Consider the following 13,142-nt stretch of genomic DNA (forward strand, 5'->3'; position numbering starts at 1 on the left):
ACAAACAATATAAATAAAACATCATCAAGACTTTAATTTAAAAACTGACTATAAAAATTCATATCATCCGGAAGTAATAACAAAAAACAGCTGGCTATAAAGCACAAGGTGTCGTCAAAAATCACAATAATGTTGATTTTTCTGTCTCACGAGTTCGGACAAAACAAGGTTGGCACATTGTGCCGCGCCCTGGACCGCAGTGTTGCGTGTGGCGGTAACCCTGACCGCGCCATAACATCGGATTACAATTTTAAATTTGGAATTAATGGAACACTTTTCAAAATGTTTTAAAATTATTTTTTTAAATGTTTGTCTATGATGTAAAAAGATTTTTTTTACGCCATTTGTTTTTACAAATGAGGGTTAGAAGAAAAAACAATCAAACAAATGAAGTCCGTATGGCCAATTAGAAAAACATGAAAAATATTGCAAAGTAAAATGTTGCAATAGCAATCATTAACACTTCAATTTATGTTTCAGTCTTACATTTTCACCATTTATCTTAAAACTGTACTAGGTACTTAATACAAAATCAAAAGAAAACCCGAGGTCCTAAGCTAGTAAGACATGGTATTTAATTATTCATACCAAGTTCGTCAAATTCAAATTGGTTAATTAATTCATTTTAATAAGTAGGTAAGTATGCAAATAAGGACATAATCAATCATGACAAAACAAATAAATCATAACTGAAAACAAGTTTTATAAGATCCTAGCATTGTTTATGTAACCTATTAAATGGATGAGATGCTTAACAATGTAACACATGTAACAAGTGTCTATTAGCACACAATATCAAATGATGTACGTGTAAGGTACCTACCTACACTTAAAAGCTGTATCAACGCTGTATTTTCCTTTATACCTCATAATACTCATAGTTATGTAATTGAAACACTTAATTATATTCAAATATGAATTACATACATGACTACATAAGAATAAGTGTTTACTACGAAAATAGAGACATGACATGAAAGATTTGGTGGGCTTGCTCTGCTAGGAAGGAACTAATTGATTAGTTTAAGTAGATACAAACTCGCATATTTGATCCGTTAAATCACAGTTAAAATGCTTAGCAAATATATCGCGTTCGCGTGTTGCAATCTCAAGGACTTCACGTAATGAAATCCTTTGGCACTGTACTAAAAACAATCATTTACATGAAAAATATTAATTAAAATCACATTAAAACTTATCTGTGCTAAAACGTAGGTAGAGTCAAACTGTGAAAATTGTGATAACAAAAATAAATCATTTTTTTATTAATTATTTAAGTATCTACTGTAAACTATTTCGATTCATGAATAAATCCATATCTGTATTAGAATATTTAGTCTATTTTCGACTTAATTTAGTTTTAAACTTATTGTTTACTTGTTCAACATTGTTTTACATAAGTTACATAGATGTTTGCGTGTTTGGCTATCAATTTGTGTGTCAAAAGCTTATGATGGTACCGGTATTGCCAAGTCAACAATTTGATTGATATACTCGTTATGACTGAACTAATATTGACTATTAGTATTAATCGTAGTATTTTTAATGTTTCCTCGCTGTGTAACTGGGAGTTCCCTAATTTAGAGTCAAATCAATGACAATTTATGAACAGATACCTAAGTAATTTTTTGACAACTATTAAATTATATTTATCAAAAAACCTATTCATAATAAGTATACGTGACTACTTACAGGCAATAAAGTAACGTAGTTTTGAAAAAAGGAAATATCTCTTGACTACCTTATTAAGGGTTCCAAGGAGAGAAGATTTCGTCCCTGAAACGGTGAAATGGGGGTTCAAAGTTTTCCTTAATGGAGAAAGTTGCGATACTGGGGTTGATATCAGACGAAGAATGGGATATTTCACTGGTTAAAGAAATCAAAACTGTATCTTCATGTTAGTAAACAAATACATCTTGACCTACTATCGGGATTAGGTGGTCAGCATTGAGATCAGAGTAAACTGAATGAGTCCACAGTTTCGAGCGCCCGCGCAGCGCTGTGCGACTGACGGCCGCTTCCCGCCCATTGTTGCGCGATCACTCATCTGTGCATTATTATAAAACACGTACCAAATGCTGCGCTCTGCCATAAGCATTCTATACTTTACAAGTACTGGAGAAATAGAGATATTATTTTAAGGAATTTGATTCGAATAAAATACCTACGAATCGTTTAATACCACAGGTAGAGGTAACAGTTGATTACTTACATAAAAAACTCATAAAACTCATTTATTTATGCAAGTCTAGGCTTTTAAAAAGCACTTTTACACGTCCCAGTATTAACCCTACCACTGCTTCAGGACAATAAATGGGCCAGTGCTGAGCAGCAGCAGCGCAAGAAACATGCCAATCTTCATGCTTATTAGATTTAAGGTGACAGGAAGGTTACAAAATGACTGGTCTGACTGGGGCTTGATCTAATAAAATTCAACAATAAAAACTTTTAGTCAAGCAAAGAATGTTGCCATTTTATTTGTATTGTTTAACTAGCTTTCCGCCCGCGGCTTCGCGCGCGTGGACTACATTATCTACATATTTCACGGAACCCTATTTTTTTTCAAAATAAAATTTAGCCTATGTTACTCGTGGATAATGTAGCTTTCGAATGGTGAAAGAATTTTTAAAAACGGTCCAGTAGTTTTTGAGCCTATTCATTACAACCAAACAAACAAACAAAGTTTTCCTCTTTATAATATTAGTGTAGATAAATCAATTGTTATGTTCCCAAGCAAGTACCATAATATACTTGCGTTAGGAGTGGTTTTACCACATTTGTCCAGCGGTCGTCGGATATTGAACTAGCGTTTCTCGAATCTCGAATCAGCGTCCGTCACTGTTGAACTATTGTCGCATAAATATGGTCATAGAATACAGACAGAAATGAAAGCAAATATTCAGACTTTACATCACTTTAATGAAAAGTAAGCCGATCAACATGGGGGTTTTGAAAAAGTGCCAGAATCATATCCAGATTTATTTTTACCGTAACTTTCAGCACGATATTTTCCATTTCAAGGTCGTAAAGTTCATCATTGATGTTTTATGTTTATAACATTTTTATAGACTTGTTATAGCTATTCACTTCGAGTTTTAAATTTTCGTAAAATAGCTGATTTAGAGAAAATTCAGATGATTTCATTAAAAATATTTTTGATACGTTGCGCTATTTTAGTTATTAACTTAAATATTTTAATTAGATTTGAAATTAATTTATATCAGCTGATAAGATGTGATCTGGATTACGTTAGTTACATAAGATACAAGTCTGGCCAGCCAAATCTACTAATCTGATTAAGATTTTTTGTTCCCCACTAAAAACTATTTTACTATGTACATTGTACACCTTCACGTGTCTAGACTAGCGCATCTGCGCTAATGCAATGCCAATAAAACTTCTTCAGACGTTACCTAGAATAACATCCAATTGGTACGATTGCACATAATAAAACATTTTTACAGTTATTACTTACAGACTCGGTATATTTTGAGAAAGTTTTTGCATGACGAAAGCAAACGCGCCTGTACAGTATCAAACAGTATTTGGAAGTTAACGAAAAACGAAGTAAACTCTTTATATTTGCATACTAATGAAGTATCTGCATATTTAACGTACCTATTTAACCCAGAACCTGAAATACAAAAAAGCCTTGCCGATCACAACCCGTTATAAATGAATATTTACAGTCGATAGCCTAGTAATTAGGCTCTACATTTTTTGCAAAGCGGATTAATACTTTTAATATAAGATGCCACACTTCACCTGTAAAGGTTGTGATAGGACAATATTACACATGAAAATCTTTAGGACAGCTAATGATTTTGCATTGCCAGTCTTGTCTTCGACATAGACTACGTCACATTCCGATTTTGATTCGATGAAGTCAAGAAACCTTCATAAAAGCGATTAACGCTACGCTGGCCTATTTGGGTATTTAATTATTTGTTTCCATTGTTACAGACGAGCCGATCGCCGTTGGAAGCGAACACAGACCCATTGAATTCGAGCAGTTAGTCCGCGCCGCCGCAGACATCCCCCGCAACCCGCCCGCATAGGATGGTAGAAACTGACCCCGGGCCCAAGAAACCTCACAGTAAGTACCACTTTATCAATGGAAAAGCAAGACCTACTAAATTACCTTGGTTTTGTCACCTATCAATCCCTTTGCATAGGATCCAAGTCGAACTTCGTACTCCCCCTATGTTCTGCTGATCATTTTCATTGCGGGTCCAATGACAGTTTAACATTCCCCTGGGACAAATTTCATCTTCACTGGGTGGGATTTTATTGGCGGTTAAGCTGCAGATCCTGACAACACAGGAGTTGCTGTTGTTGTTGAGTTGTAGTTGTTACGGAGAACGATTTAAATTCTTCTAAAATGCCACTATAGCCACCTTTTTAAAATTCATTCTGCAAGGATGCCAACTAAAGTATTAAACCATGCTGCCTGGTTTTCGACACAAGAGATTCGTCACGTCAATGTTACACGCCTTTAGCAAATAACCACCAACCATAAAACCGCGGTGAAGTAGCGAATTCACGTGTTACACTGATAGAAAAATATCTCAGACATCTCCAACTCTATCCATCATCTTAATGCTTATTAAGTAGATGTAGAGTCTCAACAGCCTTCACAGACATCATAGCACGGACACTGATCTATCTCAATTACTCATATGACCTATGCAGGTAATGACCGAACACGTCACTATAGCATACTAGCTGCAAAGCCTACCACCTAACCACCTATACTGGCACAACTGTTTTAAGCACTCCTGACACATAATCAAATGAGAGCTAGTTCTTCGGTTATCTTTTCAATAGTTACCCTGGAAGGAATTATCTGACCGTCACTTTTCGGGACTTTGCAATAGCCTAGTTAGTGGCTACACAGAAGTATCAAAATTGTGAGGAAAAGAAGTGGAAATTACATGGAAAAGAACATGTACTACTCCAGTAAACTTTCGCATCCATGGCCCAACAAGCTGCTTGAAAGCACCGTGCTTTCTCAAGGATCACACTTTGAACCTTGTAAAATTATACAAAACTGGTTATTTTGCAAGGAAACACAGTTTCGCTATAAAAGTCAATGATATCTAGGATTAGTATGTGAGTAACCCAAGGGTCAACCTCACGTTATTAATCAATTTGACCACTCAACAGTTTACATGTACAATGTGACCCACATGTTATTCTGGGTTCATAAATCATGTTAGTCTTCCGTGTTGTCACGTGGTAGTGTAGTTAACAGTCATTGATTAGCTTCCGAGCAAAGGTACTACTATAAGTATTTAGAAAAGTACTTCCTTATTAAAATACCGACTCTACACGACACCATATTTTTAAAATCAATTTCCCATTTTGTAATTTAATCAAAAGCATTATTATATTATTAGAGCGCATATCGTATGCTAATATTGTTCTACCTATAGCTTTATTTATTTAAATTTGTTTCAGATTGTGATGTAAAAAGGGACCACCAGCTAAACGGGCCAGGCTCCAAAAATACTGACCTAGGTAAGTCAATGAACATGTAAAATACACATACATAGGTTTTTCAAAAGTATTCCTAAACAAGCAGTTGTAAAAAAGCTGCCAGATAAATTCGAAGAATCGAGAATTCAAGGAGCAATCTGTTGACAATGAATCTCAATGATGACGAGCTACTAAAAACGACGTATCTGGACGCTATCTAAAATACGATGACTGCATAACATCCATCAGCATATTTAATTATTAGTCACTTGATAAACAGTTAATTGATTTGTCAATTTAGAATCATTTAATTTTGCTATTAAATAGCGGATAATCTAATGACCGACTTAAACTAATTAGTTAATCTACAAGTGTCCAATGAACTTTCTTTCTTTCTTTGGTGTAGGTATTTATTTCGTATATTTTTTTAAATAACTTGCAAAAAATGAGATTTGCTTATAACAAGTAAAAGATACCAGATGATACCAATGCTTTTTATAATAAGTTCGTCACATATAGTCCAGTCAATAAAGCATTATAGATGGAAAACTGTAGAACACAATTTCTGACTTCAGGACTTTATTTAGACTAGTTAGGAGATGAACATAGCAAAAGTCCCCGCCCTTAGCCCTTGAGCCGGCGGGGAGAGGGGGGTTTAAAGGTGCCACTTTTCGGTTTTGCGCTTAATCCTCGGAAACTATGTGTCCTAGTGACATGACTACTTTGAACCAAAAAAAGCATATTAAATTTGCTACAGATGAGATAGACAAGTTTTTCTATAAATTGTATGGTTTTCGCGGCATCTGCTCTAGAAGGTCTGTAATATTGGAAATTTTATTTTTGTCTTACATGTTCTCATCAGGAGAAAATCGACTAAATCAACATTGAGCAATCATTCTAGACATGCGGAAGCATGTTAAGCCTAGTTCCAGCGAGGGGACTACACCGTGCGTATATTTAGACGAATCACTTTGAGCCACTTTTGAGTCCTCATCACTCAAAAACTACTGTGCATTAACACTTTAAATTTGGCTCATGTGTTGAGACTTACAAGATATACATCAGTTTCAAATTTTATAAATCTGCCTCAAACGGTTCTTTAGATATTGACGTCCAAAAATCTACATGTCTGACCTATAGACCAAATTCTAACCACTTCCAGATGACCTCGAAGGTTCAAATTTGGCATCCAGAAAGGTAGTTCTGTAAATACAAAGGAACAAATAAAAAACCAGTAAATTTTAACATTTCACATGTGATAGATAGATAGTAGTGCTCTAAATATCGATTTTTGAACGTCAATACCTAAATAACCGTTTGAGGTATATTTATGAAATTTGAAGCTGATTTACATCTTGCAAGTCTCAATACATGAGCCAAATTTGAAGTGTTAATGCACAGTAGTTTTTGAATGATGAGGAGTCAAAAGTGGCTCTAACTGGTTCGTCTAAATATACGCACGGTGCAGTCCCCTCCATGGAACTAGGCTTAACATGCTCCCGCATGTCTATAGTGTTTGCTCAATGTTGATTTAGTCGATTTTCTCCTGAAAGGAACATGTAAGACAACAATAAAATTTCCAATTTTACAGACCTTCTAGAGCAGATGCCGCAAAAACTATACAAGATATAGAAAAACTTGACTGTCTCACCTGTAGCAAATTGAATAAGCTTTTTTTGGTTCATAGTAGTCATGTCACTAGGACGCATAGTTTCCGAGGATTAAGCGAAAAACCGAAAAGTGGAACCTTTAAACCCCCCTCTCCCCGCCGGCTCAAGGGCTAAGGGCGGGGACTTTTGCTATGTTCACCACCTAACTAGGCTAAATAAAGTCCCGAGGTCAGAAATTGTGTTCCATGGATTTCTCTCTACACCGTCGTTAAGGCATTCATTGACTGGACTAATAAGATTTGTGAAAATAACATTATCTTAGCGATTTTCAGTTATCAGATTGTAGCATCATCACCTAAATTAGGCACTGCGCAAACATCATCACAAGCACTGCTGTCCGTGATGATGATGGATAGTAGTACAATTTTACAAAACTACGCAATAATTGATAGTTACAAGTATAAGTCTATGTGATACGTACATACATTGTTTCTTTTAGGTTTTGGATATCCAAACTAATAATTGTGACTCTACCATCGTTCTATAAAATTGACCATAAACCTCGGTAGTTTAGACTTTAGACTTTGTCCGTCTAGTTAAACAGCTTGTAAGTCGAAAGCTAATACATTAATAATAATGTTCATTTCTTTTTAGGTGTCATTCCTTCGCTGAAGACACCAGTCAAGGCAGACCCGGAGAAAGGCATCCCGGAAAAAGCTGATTTCGAGAGGGCTATAGAACTAACTGGTAAGTATCAGAAATTCAGAACTCATTTAGAAATCGTGCGACTGCATGTCAAAACAACTTCCCTCCGACTGGTTTCCGCAGTTAAAAATACATAAAACTGAAGCATTTTATAACATAATAACACTAAACTGTAACGGGCCAGTAAGCGGAACATGAGACAGTTACGATTGTAAAGAGATATGCAACCTGAACGGTGGCCACGATCAGTCGTTTCATGAATGAAGAGCGCACAGTTAGCATTCCCATGGGTCAGTGGTTCTCAACATGTGATAGGAATGCAATAAGAAAATCAAAATATATTTTAAGTAGGTACCTCCTAATTAAGCATCACGTGTTTTCTTATATCAGTTTTTCGGATTGAAAAACTGATAATTAAGATTTGGATCGGACATCTAGTCGATAAGTCACATGCCAGGTCATTAATTAATTAAAACATCGTTGTTACGTTACACATGTTAATCTTTTTTTTAAACTTTATTAAATTTAACAGCAATTTAACGCCTCCTAGTGAGACTTAATTTAAAATCAAGAAGTGTAATTAAAGAAACAGTTTGAGAAACCGTCTGTAGTGGAACGAGGATGGCCCTTGTTGTTGTAAACAAGCTGCCTTTCTCCGAACCTCGATACTCGGGGTATGTTTACACTCGTGCAGGATATAAGGAACGTGTAATGAAAAGAAAGACGCAATAGGCCAAACGTTCGAGAATGGAATGACATGCGATGGCAATTTTGGGGACTGGAAATAGCTACGTTTTGTTTTGTTACATTAGTTTACGTCACCAAAATAAACTTACATTCTATCAGGTAACTATAGATATGTACGGATGAGTCATGATGGTTCTAAACGAAATGCTAAGTAAAAGGCGAAGATAGATGTAATACATTGAAACCATTACTCATTTTGAATTCACGTGCTTTACTTACCATGTGGCTAGACATGATGCACTAACATTTTAAATGTTTCCAGGATATGGACGGTTCCACTACCTGCTGCTGGCAGTATGCGGCCTCGTCAGCACCTCCGAGGAGATGGACGTCATCTCTATGTCGTTCATCCTGCCCTCGGCACAGTGCGACTTAGACCTCACCACACAGACTAAAGTAAGTCATCATCAGCACATAGACCTCCCCTAATGCACGTCATTAAGTAGACAATGGCACGAAACTGTTTCTTCAACTTTTGTTTTTTTACCGACTCCTTTAAAAGATATCTAGCTAACAAGTTCCTGTTTTTTCTCACTAAAAACAAAATACAAATACGGATAAAAAATAGATATGTGCTAACAATCGCGTGTCATTTGTTGTCAAAGTCACAGGCACAAAGTATAAAAACCATGATGTCATACGGCTCCCAATTTTGCGGCGCGAACTACGCGCAAACAGTGACTTCACTGTTGGGTTTTTGGATAGTTTTCGTGATCGTGTGTTTACATTGCATCTGAATGACATAATGTATCATTGTCTATCAAATTAACGTAACGCAAAACGTATACATAAGGAGTAATGAGTCGTTCGATGAACTTATTTACTAATAAATACTATAAAGTGATTAGTAAAAAATTGTGGTCCTCTAAATGTAGAAGACTCATGATCCTTTTTCATCCATGGATGATGTTGAAAGTTGTTTTATTGACGAATGTATTGACCAAATGGTTGCGCCATCTTTTTGAAGGCCCTCTATTCGGATATAGCCATTTGAAGGTCTTTCTATTGTATGACAATTCGTGTCCACTTGTCTGAATGCACCGAATGCAGCACTACTTAAATGATATTTTTTCCTTTGTCGAACATAATGTTTATTTCGAGGATTACTTATCTACTTCAAATTAACTAATTTTCATCTAATATCGTCAAGCACTGAACTCAGATCCGTAAGCAAATTAAGCAAAACACCAAAGGGGGGCACCAAAACAGCACCATAAAAATTGCTAGCACACAAAAATTATTTTCTGCAAACATTACAAGTCATCATTTCACCCACAGGACAAAAAAAAGTTAATTAAAGAGCCACGAACGAGCCGGCGTAATAGGCTACATAGCGCACTTTGACTTTTGCAATTCCTCTTCTTATATAGACCTTCTCTATCTTATTTTTACATACCTGCTTGTCCCCAGGGATGGCTGAACAGCATAATCTTCATCGGCATGATGGTGGGCGCTTACGCGTGGGGCTCCGTGGCCGACTCGCTGGGGCGCAAGCGCGTGCTCATCGCCATCTCGGTGGTCAACGCACTCGCCATCGTCGCCTCTTCCTTCAGCCAGAACTACGAACTCTTCATGCTGTTCCGCTTCATGAATGGTGCTGCGTAAGTAAAGAACCATTAGTAAAAGAACCGTGAAGATATTCTTCCTTATCAAGAACAAATTCAAAACCAACGAGTACCTACCCAAGTCCCTTACGTGCAATGATAGGACTATAGAACCAGGGTAATATCTTAATAACGCTCCTCTACGTATCTGAATTATATGACTCCAAAATTATCATTTATTACGTAGAATTGTAAAATATTTAACGATAGAATAGAGTGGGAACACATAGCACTCACTCTTGGCGATTGTCAAAAATTTTACCATCGTCTTGGAGGTCTCTTATCCAGAAACGAAGACGTAGAAATACTTAATTGGCATTCCGACGAAAATAAAACTTACTCATCATTCATTAGTAGGCATTTTATACCTTTCGATTCGAATCCTTCCTGGTGCGTTCTCAGAAACTAAAAAAGCAAACAATGCCTCTACATTACCAAGTAATGTTTTGAATACGTTGTTAACTTAGTAAGTAGTTTGATTTGGGTGACGCGGACAAATTCGCAGATACTTGTTAAATACATCTTCATTTGCTTCTTGTTGATTATTCGATATTTATAGAGCCATTTCCGTAGTAATTTAGCTATATCCAGGTACTCGGTAGTTTCCCATACATTATAGGTCTGTAAACATTATTTTGTTTACTTCATAGGCTCGGTGGATCAGGCCCGGTCATCTGGTCATACTTCGCCGAGTTCCAGCCCAAAAAGAAGCGAGGTGCCATGTTGAGTTTTATGGCCGCTTTCTGGACTTTGGGAAACCTGTTCGTCGCTGGTTTGGCTTGGGTCATCATTCCTAGTGGTCAGTATAAGTTAACCTACCTATATGGGAATACTTTTTTTATATAATTAAAAACAAGAAATTAATTTATTTACCGTCGTTTTTTCTAGAAATCGGAGGATCTACCGGCGGTTTCGTGTACAACTCATGGCGTATATTCTTGCTCGTCATGTCACTGCCGTCCTTCGTGGTTGCCGCTCTTCTTTTCTTGCTGCCGGAGTCGCCCAAGTTCTTGATCTCCAACGGGCGCCACGACGAAGCCCTCGAGGTCTTCCGAAGCATCTACCTCATGAACACCGGCCGCAGCAAGGACGAGTACCCAGTAAAACAGATCCTCATCGACGAACCCATGCACACCAAGCCGGAGAAGCAACAGCCCCTCGAACCCAAACCGCCCAAGTCCAAAATGAGGAAAATGTTCAGCGACATCGTGGAGCACAGCAAACAGCTGTTTGTACCGCCTATACTCAAGTTCACTATGATCTCTATCACGATCAACTTTACATTCCATATCGGGTAAGCACCTACAAAATATTTTCATTTAGCTAACTCATGAATATGATGTTTTGTTTAAAAGTACGCGATAGAAAGATAAAAACTTAATAAAAACCAGCTCTACCTTTCTGCTTCATTAGGCGGAATTCTCTAGAACTCGTTATTCGCTTCTGAAACTGTGAAACGAGCTAAGTACACATTCCCAGAGAACTTTTTTTATTTTTTATCCACAAAGAAGCTCATTGCCTCCATCTCCCTTGGTGGATATTATGAAATATAAGGCTTTTAACCAATAGCGTTAGTAACGGTTAAGCGAGCTTACGAATTTAATTTAATTCACTTCTTACCAGATACTACGGCCTGATGATGTGGTTCCCCGAGATGTTCAACCGCTTCGACGAGTGGTCCCGCACCCACGACAACGCGGAGGCCGACATTTGCCAAGTCACGGCCTACGTCACGCAGCACGGCACCCACTCGGCCACGGCCACCTGTGACGCGCACATACACTCCGACGTGTTCATGGACTCGCTGATCACGGTCGCTGCCGCTATACCCTCGAATATCTTCGCTGTGCTCGGAATGGACAGGCTTGGAAGGAAATTCTTCTTGGGTATGTATGCTTGGGAGCAAATTTTTCTAAGAACTGATTAGACTTAGCAATGCCAACTATAATATTATAAATGCGAAAGTAACTCTGTCTGTCTGTCTGTCTGTCTGTTACGCTTTCCCGCTTAAACCTCGCAACCGATTTTGATGAAATTTGGCATAGAGATAGTTTGAGTCCCGGGAAAGAACATAGGATAGTTTTTATCCCGGTTTTTGAAACAGGGACGAGCGCGATAAAGTTTTTCTGTGACAGACAAAATTCCACGCGGGCGAAGCCGCGGGCGGAAAGCTAGTATTACATACATGGTGATGATGAAAAACCCCTTTTAAGCTGGTTCCTAATTTAGCAGCAGCCCATGTTAATAAGTTAATAACTCACTCTGAAACCAGATTTGTTACAAAATACTTTAGCAACTCAATTTGGTAATATCCTCCAGTCGGCTGTTGGCCCAAAAAAGAAACTTTAATAAAATACATTAAGATGAATTAAACAAGTATTCTTATAACGCGCACGAGCACACCTTGGAAGATAGGAGTAACCTAAGCACTACAAGAAATCACATTGTTTGTTTCAGTGTTCGCCACATTCTCTGCGGGTCTGTGCTCGGCCGCCATGTACTTCGTGTACAACAAGACCAACAACCTGATCGTGAGCGCCATCTTCAGCTCCGTGATATCCTGCGGTAACGCGTCTCTCGACTGCCTCATCACAGAAGTCTTCCCTACCAACTTAAGGTAAGGACTAAACTAAGTACTTACTAACTCAAAACACCTACGCTAGGTACGAGAGTATCTCTAGCTATCTTCGTTACAGCCAATAGCAGTCCACTTCTAAACTATCTCTTACTAAAACCACAGCTAAAACAGTGGGTCTAGAAAAAATGCACATTACAATCGCAAACCAGTCGAAAAATGGTCGAAAAATTCGAAAATCCTTTTTTGTATGGAGTTATGACGGATTCGGTTTTCGATTAGATCAAAAAGTGCAACTTGATAAGGGGGGCAGTAGCAGCAAAGAGCTATTTCTTTACTGATCTAATGTATCCGAAAAGATTCGGAAATAGACCCAATTCAAGCTTTTTATGCCATTCGCGGGAAAATTAGAATGAGAGTTCT

General features: G+C 37.6%; 1 protein-coding gene across 3 annotated transcripts in view; it reads left to right on the forward strand.

The window, feature by feature from the left end:
* Positions 1 to 13,142, forward strand: part of LOC114363586 (synaptic vesicle glycoprotein 2C) — a 35,480-nt gene that overhangs the window by 21,854 nt on the left and 484 nt on the right. For 2 of the 3 annotated variants that reach the window (XM_028319356.1, XM_028319369.1), the window contains exons 2-10: positions 3,964 to 4,096; positions 5,461 to 5,520; positions 7,743 to 7,835; positions 8,803 to 8,936; positions 9,951 to 10,141; positions 10,795 to 10,943; positions 11,033 to 11,438; positions 11,768 to 12,030; positions 12,602 to 12,761. In XM_028319356.1, coding sequence (XP_028175157.1) covers positions 4,060 to 4,096; positions 5,461 to 5,520; positions 7,743 to 7,835; positions 8,803 to 8,936; positions 9,951 to 10,141; positions 10,795 to 10,943; positions 11,033 to 11,438; positions 11,768 to 12,030; positions 12,602 to 12,761 — 1,493 coding nt within the window. In that variant the 5' untranslated portion in view covers positions 3,964 to 4,059. Of the gene's footprint in view, positions 1 to 3,963; positions 4,097 to 5,460; positions 5,521 to 7,742; positions 7,836 to 8,802; positions 8,937 to 9,950; positions 10,142 to 10,794; positions 10,944 to 11,032; positions 11,439 to 11,767; positions 12,031 to 12,601; positions 12,762 to 13,142 lie in introns of those variants that run through there. The other variant, XM_028319364.1, reaches the window with a different exon arrangement.

The sequence above is a fragment of the Ostrinia furnacalis genome, unplaced genomic scaffold (assembly GCF_004193835.3).
Source record: "Ostrinia furnacalis isolate ACB-3 unplaced genomic scaffold, ASM419383v2 OfSCF0398, whole genome shotgun sequence".
In the NCBI taxonomy this organism is placed as follows: Eukaryota; Metazoa; Arthropoda; class Insecta; order Lepidoptera; family Crambidae; genus Ostrinia; species Ostrinia furnacalis.